We start from the raw sequence: 17,742 nt of genomic DNA, 5'->3' as shown, positions 1-17,742 counted from the left end.
ATAACGCGGCGCAGAATAATTTTTATTACAGTTAGCACTTTTGTTCAGATTTGCATATGGCCGCCGTCCAGTCTGTTTTACAACACAAAGAAGTCTTGTGCTTTTGAATAGGTAGTCCATACCAAGCGCGGAGTGTGCGAAAATTCATTTTAACAAATGCAGAAATTCGGTCAGTGGTGTTGTTGTTTTGTCGAGTTCAACAAGGCAAATTTTTTTTCAATGTTTAAGAACAATATTCCGAATAATATTTCATGAATGTTAATTTTTGCATCCTAAAGCCCATGTGTGATTTTCCGTAAAAAAAAGCAAGAATACTAAACCGATTGCCAACCATATATCGAAAATAATTTCCATTTGGCCATGAACTATCTTTTTCAAACATCTTCTACAGGATGCATCACCTCACCATGGGGGTTGTATTTTTGTTACTTGCCGAAAACTTACCACAGCATTACATGGTATTTTTACATTAGTTCAACTAGGTGCGAATTTATTTAAGGTGCGGGGTCATAAATGCATTGAACAAATCAGACATTAAAACCCGTTATACATCTGTCAAAAGTGTATTATAAAAAATCTAACTTTAGAAAAATCATGAAAAATACAAACAAAAACTATGATTCAAATAAGGTGACAAAACATTGGTAATATGACCTGCATTTGTTCAGGAAAAAATTGAAGGTATGTGATATATGGCAATGGTCACAAGTAAACAGAATCGAAAGGAATTTGAAACTAACAAGCAAAATGATTATTATTTTCAAGATTTTGGTTATTTTATATCAGAAACACAGTACCGGTAATTTCTCCCATGTTCAATCAGGTCAATACAGGCATGATTGAAATTTACACCAGATGCAATAATACAGTGCAGTTATTCACAGACAGCTACGCATTGATTTTAATAAGTACTCTGAATTAATGTTCCAATCACAACCCACCACTTGTGAATATATTATGCTCACTGTATGCATACCATAAATAAACATCATAACTTAAGACTAATTTAGAAAACAATGGAACAATATTGAATTAGCGGTTTAGGACCGTCACATATTTTTGGCACTTTTCAAAATTCTGGCTATGTATATCAATAAGATCAATAATTAGACCTGCATTAGAAAAATCATCCATATCAGAGACCAGGCATAATATGTGCCACATTGGAAAAAGTATTTGCCATTATGGTTTGATCGAGAGCCCCAGAAAGTTCGGGTATTTGCAGTGTTAGAGATAAGAGTGGAGTGAGAGCACAAACCAAACTGTCCAAAAGAATACTTTCTGCTCCCTGTATTACTACTTTTGACTCAACTTTCTTTGTTTTTGCACTGAGTTTGATGAAAGACTCTCCAAGCAAAGAGAGGTATGCAGCAGAGTCTAACGGTTCAGTGGTTGGTGGGGGCAATCTTTCTAATTCAGCATTCATCGCGGCGACTGGGTTTTTAACAGGGGGAGACGATGCTGTCATGTGATGCTTGAGGGGTGAAAGTTTTTTCTTAGGCCCAGTTTCTATCATTTTTTTTCGTGGACCGGTTTCTATCATTTTACCTCCTGTTTTTTTGATAGTTCTCATTTGTGATTGCTGTGACTGCTTCTCTAGTTTTGCGTTTCGGAATTTCCACATTTGTTTTTCCTTGTCTGGCATTCTTTTCCATAAATCTCCAAGTTTTTTACTAACATCACCAAACTCCAATCCAGGATATTGCCTTGAAACTTTGGGTCTCATTTGATTGGCCCACATCATATATCCAGTTGTTTTCTTTTTCTTCTCTTGTTGCTTTGAAATAACTTTAGGCTTATTTGATTTCGGTTTGCTCTTTGTCACAGATTTCAGCGGTGTTTTTTGTAGACGCTGTTCATTTAATTTTGGTGCCTTCCATTTGTTGTCAACACGTTGCTGTTCTTCAACAAGTGGTGCATTTTCTTGATCATCATTAATAAGTGTCTCCACAGGAATCAAATCTTCCTCTGTGACAACTTCTTCCTCTCTCATTTCAACTATTTCTTCCTCCACAACCTCAGCATCCATGGATGTCATCTTCACTTCTTCTTTAGAATCTTCAATCCCTTTCAACATTTCTTGATAACCAGCTGGTTCCCCATCTAAACTATCAATGACAGAATCATTATCTGTACCTTGAAAATTCATATCCTCACTTTGGGAAGAATGTTGCTTCTTCTTCCAAACAAATTTTAATTTCAAACCTTTGCTTCCATCAGCTTTGGAAACTTTCAAGGTTTTATCCGGTTTGACAGTATACTTCTCTGATACGCTTCCAGATGCTCGACTGAATTTCATTTTTAGTAAACCACTGGTGGGTGAAGTAGTGGGAGATGTGGAATCTGATTGCCTAGCACTAAAACTAATTTGTTTTTTGATTGGCATTGATCGTATTCGTGTTGGAGATAGGTCAGAACTTGATGGAGATGAATATTCATCAGTTGTCTTCCTACGTTTTGCCATAGAAGAAACAAAAGCAGCTTGATCTGCAATTTTACCAATTTTCGCAATTTCTTCATTGGCAAGAGAATCATCGAGGCGTGCTGGTCTTTTACGAGATCTGCCAGATCTTCGAGAGTCATCATCTTCTGCAGTTTCCGAAAGAGAGCTAGCATTTTTGTTTGTTCGAATTGCTTTACTAAATCCAATTGGCTGGCTGTCAAAACCCTCAAATGAAGTAGTACTATCACTATCAGACTCCTCGAACAATTTTCTCAGATCAGAATCACTTTCCTCTGAACTTGAATCCTCTGCACCAGTCGACTGACTGTATATACTTTTTGACATTTGTTTTATTTTACTTTTCATTTTCTTTTGACGTCTATGTCTTCTTTTTTCAGCTGCCTTCCTTGAGTTGATATCATAAGACATTTTTGCTCCTCTTGCGACACGATTTTCTTGATGTATTCTTGCTTCCATATGATCAGTCATCAGATCTTTTCGTTTATGATTCATTTGCCGATCGCACCATTTACACCACAACTCACCCCGCCTAACAATGAATTCATCGGGATACTGATCAACCCGCATTTGTGGGGTAATACTAACTGCCATTTTGATCTTGATAAATAAATAGCATGGAAAGAAAAGATTTGCTTTAGAATTTGTGATATTGTACCGTTCACTGGTTTAAACAGTTTCAAAGTAGATTTGGTGAAATTGTACTTATTGTATTGTATATATATTTATATATTGTATTCATAGGGTGGTTTATCCAGTTTGCAAACCATAAATTTATAAAATCTGAACTCACAATGTTAACTCCAAGCATGGCAACCTATTATTCTTTGTATGACTAATTTGAGGCCACATATTTTTGGGCTCCAAATATCTCTCAGCAGTAAATCTACCAAAAATTATAGCATACATCTGTACACAGACACACATGGAGGAATTCGCGGCCGATCAAGGAAATGCCATTGATAAAGTATTATAATTAGATTTAATAGAACTTGGACCATCACGATGATGTTACAAGAATAGTGGTTTTAAACCAGAGTTCTGCGACACCCTGGGGTTACGCCAGTACAGCCCAGGGGTTCCGCAAGTTTGCATTCGAATGTGAGAATCTATATTAATATATGTATATTGTTGTTTAAAATAAATATAATCAAATACCCATTAGGTTTTCCAATGTTATTAAACTTTCATTCTGTTTTCCCAGTATTGGGTTTGCTTTTATAGTTAAATAATTCAATTCAGACAATTGAACAATTGTTACTGCACAGGGGTTAATTACTTGAGACTTTGGGATGTTTCTCTGGGGTTCCGCTTGGCCATAAAGGCAGAAAGGTTGGTTTTCAACGGTGCATCGAAATTATGCCTTTTTTAATTAGACTGACCAAAACTTTCGGACTTCAAACATATCATCAACTTTAATAATAGTCTATAAATGATTTCAAAAATGAGAAGGATTGTTCTAAGTTTCATCACTTAATCGCTACTTGCTAGCGGTCAGCTTTTATCTAAACAAGTTTGAGCACAAAGGCCGACCACATCATTTTAATCAGTCTCACTGGCAAGTGCAGTTTTAAGTATTCTGTGGCATCTGCAGCTGCCGCATAACTATGGCGGTATTTCCATACCATGGCCGCTACGGCCAAACTCATGGCAACTGACTTTTTAGCTGCCACAAACCAATGTCGAGCTGCCGTTACCGCGGCAGCAAATTGAAAACCAATGGCAGGTTAAATTTTGCTGCCGTAACCGCGACAGGTGGGCCGTAAAGACAGGGCTGTCTATTATGGTGACAAATATTGGGTAAGTTGGAACGTTTTTCTTATGGCTGTATGGATACAGTTTTGATTGATTTGGGGTTAGGGTTCAAGTAGATATAATTCCACATGATCAATTAAAATCTGGTACATTAATTTGTGAATATACAGTTAATACTGATTACTGAATAGCGCTATAAAACCATGGCAAGAGCTGCCGCGGTTCGTTCGTGGCAGGAGCTGCCATGAAGTGGTAAGAACTGCGCCTCCTCACTGGGGCAAATATGTTGGTTCAGTTATTGAATTTAAAAACGCAATAAAAAAAAAACTACTGTACATGTGCATAACCTACATCCACGCAGAAGTCCACGCATCTGAAACAAATAACTGGCTAATTAATTATATAGGCCTACCGGTACCGGACATAGACTGCAAATCAGATACCGGTAAGGGGTGCTGGTTTATCATATGATTAGGCCACTTACTGACTTACCGTACCTCTCCTCAGGATAAAAATAAAAACTAATCCTTGTTTTATCCCCCATCGGGTAAATTAAATTGATTTAATAACACTGATTAGTGATTAGTGTTTCTGAACCTACTGGCCTATGGGTTACGTTACGGTATCACAAAACTGGGTCGCCTGAAAATCATCTTGGGTCGCTTATTTTTTCAAAAACACCTAAACATTGTCGACTTCATTTAGAGAAAGAGAGAGAGAGCTTATTTGTTTTGTCCATCAGAAAACATATACACAACAAAAACATAATTAATAAAAAGTGAAACAGTTCTCGGTATAGAATGGGTGGCAACGATACGACCATGCGGTCATCGGAGTCTGTTACCACCCAACATTAATATCAATAAACATGAATAAAAAATGCTTCAGATATGTTTTAAGGTTCCATTACATTTGAACCCACGTACATTTGAACCCATGACAATTGCACCTGTATGCTATTGCACCTATGGATTTTTTTTTGTTTCACGGATAGTTAAACCCATACTAACCCTAACCCATGGGTTTTAGCACCCGCATATAGATTGAACCCGTGGATATACGCATGGGTTCAAATGTACATGGGTTCAAATGTACGGTCACCATGTTTTAACATATTTTAGGTGTGTCCAAAAACAACATTAAATTTCAATGGAAAGAAAGAAAAATTACTAAAATATTTGCGTATACACAATAGGCAATAACATATAGGCGTTTAAAGCTGAATAGAATTTCGGACATGTTGCACACTTGATCAGGTGTGGTATTGATCAAATTTTACATGAATATGTATTTTTGAGTAAAAGGATGCATCAATTGCGTGGAATCGGGTTTTTAAAGTTGAAGGATACACAATAACTTTTTGTGTAAATGGTGAAAAACTTTAGGCAGCATATATATAAAGACATTAGACATAAAATCATTACAAAGTAACAAAATAAATTTGAACAGTTTATAAGGTACAGAGAAAAAAGAAATAAAGTGCACATTCATAGGTGATGCTAATATACTCCATCAATTGGCTAGAATGAGACAGTTGTATTATTACTTGAGTGTTCTCGCTTTGAAAATACGTATCAAGTGAAATATTGTACATCTGTACATGGGGGCATTAAAAGCCAGAAATAAAATGAGACTTGTAGGGCTAGTAGTGGAATACTAAATGAGTACCGGTACCGTATCACAGAATAAAAACTTGACATCGCGGCGGTGTGGCTCAACGGGCTAAGCGTTAGGAATACGGTCGCCACCGCACCTCTAATTACTCTACGTGGGTTCTCAGGTTCGAATCCCATGCAGGGATGGTTATGTGCGAGAGGATTGCTGGACTCCTCGCCGTCGTTGGATGGTTCACGTAACCGCTGGTCGGTTACGGCTTCCTCCACCACCAAGTCCATGCTTCCGAAAACAAACAATATAACTAATCCCATACCCGACTTGGAATGGTAACCGGACGAGAGGCCGTGGTTCGCCATATGGATAAGCCGTCTTATCGGCTTTCCTCTCCCCTGGGATAAATCCTATCATCTATTTTGCTCAAGTCTGCAAGTGAGAGACGGACTAAAAGTAGGCACTTGCAAATTAGGCAATTTGGAAAAAAAGGAAAAAGGGCGTAATACCTTTTAAAAACATAATTATTTAGTTAAAAATGGTCAAATTAAATGTTGAAAACGCAAATTGCAACGGGCAAACTCAATAGCAATATTTAAAACGCAGTATTAAAGGCAGTCGCACGCGCTTGGTCACCACATATGCTAGGCACATATTTAGGCACTTCGAAAAATGAAGAAAATGGCAATTATCACTAATAAAAGACAGGGAAATAAAAATATCACCCACACTGATTAGCCTGGGTAAATATCCAATAGATGCACTTGAGTCTAGTACTGGAATTTAGAAATAATAAATTGTTACCGGTAGGCACTTTTTAGGCACTTATTTAGGCACTTATTTAGGCACATCGAAAAAAAAGGTGAAATGGTCGTAATAACTTTTAAAATGATAATTAATTAGTTAAAAATTGTCAAATTAAATGTATAGCACGCAAATTGCAATGGGTGAACCGAATAACAATATTTAAAACGTAGTATTAAAAGGAGTCACACGCGTTCGGTCACCACATATGCTAGGCACATATTTAGGCACTTTGAAAAAAGAAGAAAATCGGAATTATCACCAATAAAAGACAGAGTATTAAAAATTTTACCCACACTGATTAGCCTGGGCAAATATCCAATAGATGCACTTGAGTCTAGTACTTGAATTTAGAAATAATAAATTGTTACCGGTGGGCACTTTTTTAGGCACTTATTTAAGCACATCGAAAAAAAGGTGAAATGGACGTAGTAACTCCTAGAAAGATAATGAATTAGTTCAAAATATTTAAATTAAATGTTGAACGCGAAAATTGCCGACATCCCTCGAAAATAAGCACTAGTGGTAATTTTAGGAAGAAATTTGAAATAAGACACTGTCTTAATTTCGGGGAAACACGGTAAAAGATGTCTACCGGTAACAATTTATTATTTTCAATTACCACTACTAGACTCAAGTGCATCTATTGGATATTCACCCAGTCCCAGTCTAATCATTTTGACTAATATTTTTATTTTATTTTTTTCATTGGTGATTATTCCCATTTTTTTCGATGTGCCTAGCATATGTGGTGACAGAGCGCGTGCGTCTCCCTCTAGTACTAAGTTTTGAAAATCATTATTGGGTTTAACTGTTGCAATTTTTGCGTTCAACATTGAATTTAAATATTTTGAACTAATTCATTATCTTTCTAAGAGTTACTACGTCCATTTCACCTTTTTTTCGAAGTGCTTAAAAAAGTGCCTACCGGTAACAATTTATTATTTCTAAATTCCAGTACTAGACTCAAGTGCATCTATTGGATATTTGCCCAGGCTAATCAGTGTGGGTAATATTTTTATTTCTCTGTCTTCTATTGGTGATAATTCCAATTTTCTTCTTTTTTCGAAGTGCCCAAATATATGCCTAGCATATGTGGTGACCGAGCGCGTGTGACTCCTTTTAATACTACGTTTTAAATATTGTTATTCGGTTCACCCATTGCAATTTGCTTGTTCAATATTTAATTTGACAATTTTCAACTAATTAATTATTATTTTAAAAGTTATTACGCCCATTTCACCTTTTTCTCGATGTGCCTAAAAAAGTGCCTACCGGTAACAATTTATTATTTCTAAATTCCAGTACTATCCTCAAGTGCATCTATTGGATATTTACCCAGGCTAATCAGTGTGAGTAATATTTTTATTTATCTGTCTTTTATTAGTGATAATTGCCATTTTCTTTATTTTTCGAAGTGCCCAAATATGTACCTAGCATACGTGGTGACAGAGCGCGTGCGTCTCCCTTTAATACTACGTTTTAAAAATTGTTATTGGATTTAACTGTTGCAATTTTCGCGTTCAACATTTAATTTAAATATTTTGAACTAATTCATTACCTTTTTAGGAGTTACTACGTCCATTTCACCTTTTTTCCGAAGTGCCTAAATAAGTGCCTACCGGTAACAATTTATTATTTCTAAATTCCAGTACTAGACTCAAGTGCATCTATTGGATATTTACCCAGGCTAATCAGTGTGCGTAATATGTTTATGTCTCTGTCTTTTATTAGTGATAATTGCCATTTTCTTTATTTTTCGAAGTGCCTAAATATGTGCCTAGCATATGTGGTGACCAAGCGCGTGCGACTGCCTTTAATACTACGTTTTAAATATTGTTATTGAGTTTGCCCGTTGCAATTTGCGTTTTCAACATTTAATTTGACCATTTTTAACTAATTAATTATGTTTTTAAAAGGTATTACGCCCTTTTTATTTTTTTTTCCAAAGTCCAAAAAAGTGCCTAATTTGCAAGTGCCTACTTTTAGTCCGTCCCTGCAAGTGAACCCACACAACAATTTTAAAAACTCGCTGATTGCAAACAAAACAAGCGCAGATTTGGGAAACATTGGATTAGAATTAAATCATACGGTAGTTCTGAAGTTAACGTAAGTTACGGTACCCTATTATCGCCTCCGAAGTCTATAATATTTCTGGTACCGGTAACAATTTCACTATATTGTCTCGGAACATTAGCTTCCGATCGGAGAAAAAAGGCCAACAGCAGCGAGTCGCGAAATTGATTTGCTATAGCAACATCTTACGAATATAGCAAAAATGTGGGTAAGCCCATAGTTAACTTAATATAGTTCGCTCACGCCTTTTTCGTCTTTGTTTATATATGTTACACAGTTCTCTCGTTACGCTCGAATGATGCGTCATTGTATTCTCTCAACGCGATATTGTAGCGCGTGTAGTCCTCAGCTATCTGGCTGTAGCCGATGTCTAAAGAGGATGTAGTTTATCGGACCAATGACATTAAACAACATGATAGGCAACTCTGAGGTCACTCCGTAAGACTACAAGCGAAAGATTGTATTTCATGATACGCTCCAATGCACATATTTCTCGTCGCTTTTCGCGACCGTTTTCAGTTCGCTTTTGCTACTCGGCGTCTTCTTTACGTGTAGTACCTGCCTTTTTGCGACTGTAACAAAAGAAAATAATCTCTATATCTAAGAAGTTTTACTCACTTGGAAAGCTGGAATGGCAGACAAGCTTTAAAGAGCAATTCTGGACGTCATAGACGTTTTTTATGAGAGAAGATTACAAACGCGATAGCGGAAAGATTTGTGAGGAACATTTTGCAGATAATAACAAATTTCAAAGTTAGTAATTTTAATGTTTGCGCTTAAACATTGAAATTTCATTTAAAGAGGGTGTCATACAGGAGAGCAAAACGGTTTTTACTTTTTCTAACGGTGCTATGATACAATTCCATAACACAAAGCACCTATCGAACTTGCTTTTGTAGGTGAATTAATTAGACATATTACATATTCAGTTAATTGTAGGTAACATTGCTGGGGGTTGCAGGGCTGAATTCAACTTGCAGCCTTACCGATCACCTGACCATGCTCATTTAGTTTGGCTCGAGCAAGTCTTCTTGAAAGACTTGTGTGGATGGAAACTACCTATATGTTTTGCCTTCCTCCGGTTTTAGAAGACAAATTTATTCTGAGGGATTTCGCATATAATTCTCATTGGTTGTTGGCTGTTTATAATTCCTATTTATTGTGAATGCTGATCATAACAAAGAGTTAAAAAAAAATACGTAATTTACTGGCACCTCTTTCTTGTCAATACTCCAAGCTGATGTAATAAACAAGACAATACATTTATGTCACCTGGTAGCAAAATATGCACACTAATTAATAGTTTGACACATTGAGATAACACATCATCAGAAAATATAAGTTAAAGATATGTATAACCAACACATGGTATTTAAAATTAAAAAAAAATTAATAGCGGCTGGGGAGTATGAAAAGTTCAAGACAAAGAAAAAAACAAAAGTTCATAGCTCATGAACTCTCAATTTTGCCTCCATTGCTTTGTGAAGGCCAATATATTTCGAGTGGCTGAATTAGTTTACCTTTATGATAGCAACGATTTTGTATTTAATATAGCAAGATTTTTTTTTCAATTTAATTGAAGTGATATTATTTCCCAAAGCAATGCTTGAATCGTCTAGAATAAATCAGCGGTGTCAAACTCATGGGTTTTCGAGAGCCGCATTGCATTTTGGAAATTGTAAAAAGGGCCGCAAACAGTTTTTGATAATGTATACTTGAAAGATATTTTTAAAATAGTTTTAGTTTGTGACATATGTTGTGATGCAACTAAACGGTTGGATTGGGTTTCATTATTTTCTTTAATTTCAAATGCAATTACATATTAATATTTGCATTCCACTATTATTGCAAGTTACTGTATATTACAAAAAATCATAAAATTCTATGTACATCCATCAAAATCATATTTGAACAAACTTTGGATAAGGAAAGAATAATACATACACTAAAAATGACCTAATTTAAATATATGGACCTAAAATTAACAAAAATACTACAGTATAAACTCAATGTTTTTTAAATACATTTGTCCTGACGTTTGGTATCTTTTTGTGTCACCAACATACTAAGGCCAGGCTGAAATGATTTTATAGTACCAACTCTAACTAACGAGGTCACATGATCATGTGCTTATCTGGATCTTTGCGAAAATTAATTCCAGTAATGCAAAAAAGTTATTTTTATAATTTCATCTATAGATCAGTAAAAAAACACATGACAGATTTTTTCGACAAGACATTTCGCACCACATTGCGTGGCATAGGATTGCTTGAATTATTATTGATATTGATTTTTAGTAACTAAGTCGTTGTATAATTATATTAATATACAAACACATGAAAATTTTCTGTTCAAAGTTGCTCTTCGAATTTGTCATATTGACTGCTGAGCTTATCGTGTTTTTTCATTGTATTGATGGAAATATGACAAATTAAACAATGTGCTTCATAATTTTGTGAAATGCAGAAATATTGCAACTCTCATTTTCTTTGAAAATGCCACCTTCTTCATGTACTTTGCGTTTAATTTAATCACCCAAGTGTTTTATTCAAGTATTCTTTTGCTAGCTTGATGTGTATTCTTAATTGGGTCAAAATGTGAACAAAAAAAAATTAATTTTCCAAAACTACTTTCAGTAAATTGTTTTCTGTGTGAATAATCAATTTCACTTTAAAAGGTTTGAAAAATCTATTACATTTAGATAGAAAAAAACTTCCAAAATACTATTACAATTATTGATAAGCGTTCGAGGGCCGCACTGGAAGTTCTCTGGGGCCGCGAGTTTGACATCCCTGGTCTAGATTGAAGTTGTCCAAAATATATATATAACAGTATTTTATTATGAATCATGATTATACCCTTTCCTTTCTTCTATAGTACTACCAAAAGTTGATGAACCAAATATAGCACAGGTGTAGTGAGTTAGCCGTAATCCTCATTTTCCAAAGCTGTTTTAAGTATGTCTGGCGTGTTTTGTGCCTTTTTACAAATAGGACCGCTTATGCAATCTCACGCTTTAGAATTTTTTGTTATTTTCCTTAACCCTGCAGGATGTGGGGGCCATACACAACTCTACCGGAGGGTCAAATGTCTTTGCATGCCTCCATAGGTTGTTCTTCTATTGCAAACATTTATGGAGTACTCTAATTATATTTCTTTGAATCACACGGTCACTGATATGTCGCCAGACTTCTGATATCTCCCCTTCTGCTATAGTTGTCCTGTGAATAAATAATAGGAAATTGAGATTAGACGATTAGTTGAAACTTTTGCTTTATGTCGGCTTAATTTCTTGATTGATATACTATTTTTGCTATTGCCTCTTGTGCTGCAGGAGTCTCACAATGCTTAGACAGGTTTGTCCACATTCACATCTGAAGAAAGAGAGGAGATTTATTAATTTTCGTCAAGAATAAATGAAGCAGTCTATATGATTTAGAATGGAAAAGCTAATAAATCCAATATCTCATGTTTAATGTAAAAAATGTTTTACTGAATTTGGTATATAAACCAACTAATAAAGGAATTTAGTCAGAAAATTACAAGCTTTCGTGACTCCATATACTTGAGAGATCAGACTATACAATATAGACCGGTATGAGTGAAATGTTAGGTGAACTTGTTAACCCTTTGATTCAATCCTCACTGATTGAAAAAAATCTAAATGGAGGTGCATGAACTATTTGAAACCATAAGGGGTAAGTAAATATGCAATTTCGGCAAATGGGCAACTACGTACCGTACTGAATAAATAACTTCGTAGTATTTGACAAAAGCTGGCTTTCAGACATGTACTTAACAGTGCGATGCCCGGGTGTGATATACAACAATAGTATTTACCTTACCTTTTTCCGATTTCTTTTTACCTTAACTTTCCAAAATATCATTAAAATCGACAACAACTGTCAAAGCCGGCACGAACACCATTCGTGCTATGCCTTGAAAGCAGCACACATCCACTCGTTTTCGTCTCGTCAAGTATGTGCATTGGAGCGTGCTATCGGATACGATCTTCAGCCAAAAATGCCGTAGTTGCGCATCATGTTGTTTAATGTCATTGATCGGACTGATATGATATCGTTATATAACTTTTTTTAAATCGTCGACTAAAATACCGACTCGACCAGGCGTGTGTCGCGCTTGGGCGATAGGAACGGATTCATCAGCGACTCTATTGGGAGCGCAAGATAAATGTGACAAGCCCATTGTTTTGCGTTATAACTTCGTATTTTCGGAAACCAGCCGTCGTGAAAAGTGGAATTTGATCTAAATTGATCGCAAATAATGTTTTATCATCTAACGTTAGGTACTCATCATTTTCCGGGAGAACTAGAAAAGTCATTTAATATAAAATAAAGTGGTGTGGTTAGTGAGTAGGGACTCCACTTTGATAACTTATTGTACTTGAAAAACACTTAATCACAGTTTTAGCTATGTATATTCATCAACTATTGCTTATGAAACTTGCTGTTTTCATCGAGCTTGCAACTATTAGTAAGCGATTAAAAATTCATCTACTTGATGACTATGGATAGATGGAAAAAGACGACTGGGTTTATTTCCTTGCGTATTCAAGTCATAATGTTGTTGTGTTGCTGCTATGTCCATTTCGATTTTTTACTGGTTGGAAAAAAAAATAAAAATAAAAAAAATAAACTTGCCGACGCAGAGATGATTGGCAGATGCCAAGACCCCCTACTTTTTCCTAATGCCTCAGTATATCATTTCAGTTATTTCAACCAACAAAACCATTCCAAATATGTGAATAAATTCAAACGGAAATCCTCTTCCGTAAGCCTAAAAATATACCAAACTGATGACGTAGTAACGCATCACTCATGCGTAGCGAACCGGCCGTGAGCGATTATCCTATGGACGATATCCTACGATTATCCTATGGACCTTTTCCAGGCATCAAAACATCCGTATTCCCAACCAATCACAAGCAGTGGCGTATCTAGGGTATGGCAGCCATGGCCCGTGCCATGGGCGCCGTTTGGACGGGGGCGCAAAAAAACGCGAAAAGTTCTAATTGAATAATTTTCAATAAAACTTGAAAATGAATGAAACTCGTATTTCTAATTAAATCATAACAAATTCAACAAAAGTCAATGCAGTTTGCAGTTTCCAACGACCAATGCAGTTTGTTTCGTCACTTAGCGCAATTGACGGTGATGTCATAATTCAACATTAATAAGCCGAAATTGATACGGTACTGGACTTACTGCACCTCATATTAGCTCTGATATCGTAATGGAGTGAACATTTATGAATATTTGTACAATGAGAGAGAATGTTTTACAGCGTGGAAAGAAATTTGAGCAATAAACCGGAATTATTAACGCAGATTTTCATGTACAAATTAAAAAAGAAAGGCAAAAATGTAGTGGGATTCTTAAATGAATATCGCATGGAATAAAATGTCTGGCGGAACAAAATCTCGCTTTGCGAGGGCACAGGGAGTCACTTCAAGCAGATAGTAATTCAAATGTTGGTCATTTTCTTGGCTTAATAAAAATCCTTGCCGTCCTTGATGGTGGAGGGGGGCAAGGTCTTTGGTTCACGGGCCAAACATTTTGCCCGCCTATAGTGACGGGCCATATAACTGTGACGTAAAAAGTTACATATTATGGACAATATTTCCATTATTACAAAGCAAAAGTGGAAAACAATAAGCTCCCTGCCAAAACTAAATTTAATCGCAATCTATTCCTCGAGCTATTTTTCAGCTAAAACATTAAAATTTGGTTTTCGTTTGGTTGTGGAAGCATCAGGCGGGCCAGTTTGAAATAGCCAACGGGCCGGATTTGGCCAGCGGGCCGTAGTTTGCTCATGTAAGATATAGACTATGACTAGACTTACCATACGTCCCGCTTTAGGCGGGACAGTCCCGCTTTTTAGCGTCTTGTCGCGCCATCCCGACAAGTCAGCCAAAAGTCCCACTTTTGCGTTCAGCCATTCAGCATAATACACGAACATGTTCTCGTTACTGTCTTTGCTGTGTAGCGCAATGCTAGCGTACTTACTGAAGGTGAATGCGTTATTTTGTTTGTTTCGTTGTTTCCCGCTAACATTGTTAGCGAACGTATCACATGTAAAATCAATTCTACTTGGTCCTGTTAGGACGTTCGCGTGAATGTAACATTGAACAACGTTTTTTTTAAACGTGTTATCTACAAGCATGCTTGGGCGAATAAGCAAATTCTCAATGCTTTAAAACGGCAGACTATTTCAATATTCTTTATTCCTCTTGATGTACATAAAAAATCTAAATTCGGATCATTTGTATCGTTAGCGTCTATTCCTTTCTATTTTTCGAACTGAACTCGATATTTAGACAGAGAATATGTGCATGAACTCTCGATGGCAATATGGTCAATGAAGACAGCCGGGATGGCTTAAATGTAGACCTATGTAGTAAAGTCGGAAACAGGAGGCGTCCCGCTTTGAAGTCAAAAAAATATGGTAACCCTAACTATGACAAGAAAACAGTGTGTGTCAAATAGTCTTTTCTGGATTTCCCCAATCTCCGGATAGATTTGCAAATTTTGCTGACATTGGCAGTATCCATAGAAAATTACGATCGGTCGTTTAATGAACTAAAATTAATTCTGTCTTCGATCTTCAATTAGCCAGGAAAGCTTTGTTATCTGGCTATATTAAGTATAAAGAGGGGTGAAACAAAAAAAACAAATTTTGATGAAATCATTGGCAAATTTGCGTCACGAAATATACTATTCTAAGATCTTGTTATTGCACGATCGTCTACTGCTTATTGTTTATGGTGTAGTTATTAAATTGCTTGTTATGTTGCGTAGTTGAGAGCAATAAATTTCATGCAAACAAAAAAAGGAAACAAGCGAGGGGGCGCATTTTTAAACCTTTGCCATGGGCGAGCAGATTGTAAACAAACATTTATCGCTGAAAGTCGCTCAGACAGCTTTTGACGTGTTCCGCAAATGGGTTGCTGGCGGTCCAGGCAGATCTTTGCCTTTTTTTCACTTTTTGTTTTATTCACTGTGCTGCTGGAATTGGAAACCTGTAACACTGTATGTTACTTGTTGCAAATCACGTTCACGAAATCGATATATATCTATACTGGAAGGCTTCGGCCTAGGCCGGCACCTTACAGGTACAGCTCAACCAACTCTGCAACTGCTATTTCGAATCAAAAAATAGTAGACAGTCATGCTGATGAAATCAAGGGTACCGATAGCCCATGTGCAGCGTTTAACCATAGTTAGTCTATTTTGATAGACATGGGGTAGGCTATTTGCCGGTCTGACATCAGAAATACCTACGTGTGTACTAAGGTAGGCCAACATATATTGTTTTCGACACCTATGATATATTCTATATGTTACTTCTTATATGAAATAAATTTTTATAAAAGCAATGCGTTCCATTATGCATTTCAGCATTTTCATTGAGGCAATGGACCAACTGATGAATACCCTGACCCTATATCAGATTCTTGTCGCTCAGCAAGAGAGCGCCGTCAAATTGTGAGGTAAGGATTACTTATACCATAACTTAATTTTTTGGTTATACACTTGTCAAAAACTTATTTGTTTGCGTAGGTATTTGCGCAAAGAAATCCAGCCAGATCCCTCCACAGCCGCTCAAGTTGACACGATTGTATCGAATGTAGAGATTGTGATGAAAGTGAGGCAACCTCGTCGAAGATTCCTCAGGATCTGTCACCGAATACTTCATTTAATACAGAGACATGCGGATCTGACAAAAGTGAGGAAGGGTTGTCAGGGATCCAATCAGATCTACCCTCAGACTCTTTAGTAAACTACCTCAAGTGCCACAGATGAAAATGACAGCGCTTTGTCAAAAGCGAGTCAGACAGCAGAAAAATGTAAGCAAGTATCATCATCATTTTATTTTGGTTCTCTGGCATGAAATAACACAAAAAGTGAACAGACAAACAAAATACAGAGAAAATTGAAGTCGAGCATAACTTGAAATAGAGTTGAAAAAGTACGCTCCTAATCACCAAAAAATAATTAAAAACAATAAAAGCACACAGAAGAATCAACAAGATTCAGAGTCGGGCAACACTTAACACATACTTCTAGCATTGATGTCATATTTGCTAACTGTAAAAAATGATAAATAAAGAAAGAAAATTATTATTGAAGACTTGGGGACTTCATGCAGAATCTTTTACAATTTATTGGTGATAAAATGATGTTACTTTATGGAGGATGCCTTGCACGCATGTCATGTCCTGTGTGACCCTGGTGATTGAAATATCATTTTTCGTGTAAAGTCACACCTGACAATGAGGTAGCGCTCAGTGAGCGCAATTCTTCTATATCATCAGCAGATGAAAACAGGCAGCTTTAATAAAATAACTCAGTAGTGAAATCATTGTGATACATTATGTCCGTAAATGGAATTGTGAAATGAATCTAATTTTGTTATGCTTAAAATGCAAGTATCTGGTGTGTATTTTATCCTATACAACACAATATCTGGAAAACTATAATTTGTAGTAATTTTTTTGGATTTACTTGCTTGTTTCTTAATCCTTTATTTTTATAACCTGTTATATTCTATTTCTACTGCATTCTACACTGAATGAATATACTATATTGTAAAACCTATCAGATACCTGGCTATTTGTGGTTGAACCGGTATGATTGGAACTCCGGCTCAATCTAACTTTGTGGGCATAGCAACCAACTACGGGCGACAAAACTGTTAGATCTATTTTGTTCCTTCTAGGTTGATGCCACTGCCCGGGAAGGCTTTGTACACGCTTGGCTCAGCAGAAAATCTTTTATACCCATCAATTGCATCTGTTGGATAGTCTTGGTTAGTCCAACGATATGGCAACAAGCACCAGTAGTTCTGATGAATATGTAACAATTTTTAAATCATGTTTATCACTATAAAATCATTGGTCTTGTAATTTTATGTTGTATGTAATTGTAATCGATCATAATACATCAATAAATCTAGTCTTTCAATAGTATATTTGCACCCATCTTACTGAGCTTATAAATCTGTGTTTCTATCATAAA

General features: G+C 36.2%; 1 protein-coding gene and 1 long non-coding RNA gene across 2 annotated transcripts; both read right to left on the bottom strand.

Annotated features, from left to right (window-relative positions):
• Positions 1-544: 544 nt before the first annotated feature.
• On the bottom strand, positions 545-3,095 carry LOC144422933 (uncharacterized). Its single transcript, XM_078112968.1, has one exon. The coding sequence runs from the start codon at positions 3,053-3,055 to the stop codon at positions 1,136-1,138; it is 1,920 nt and encodes a 639-aa protein (XP_077969094.1). The 5' UTR covers positions 3,056-3,095; the 3' UTR covers positions 545-1,135.
• An 8,647-nt stretch (positions 3,096-11,742) lies between these two features.
• On the bottom strand, positions 11,743-12,406 carry LOC144422970 (uncharacterized). The gene is made up of 2 exons (XR_013475502.1): positions 12,010-12,406; positions 11,743-11,925 (listed from the first exon to the last, which is right to left on the bottom strand). It is a non-coding gene; the product is annotated as an uncharacterized LOC144422970 (long non-coding RNA).
• Between the last annotated feature and the right edge of the window lie 5,336 nt (positions 12,407-17,742).

Source organism: Styela clava, chromosome 5 (assembly GCF_964204865.1).
Source record: "Styela clava chromosome 5, kaStyClav1.hap1.2, whole genome shotgun sequence".
Lineage (NCBI taxonomy): Eukaryota > Metazoa > Chordata > Ascidiacea > Stolidobranchia > Styelidae > Styela > Styela clava.
This window is presented reverse-complemented; position numbering and strand designations above follow the sequence as displayed.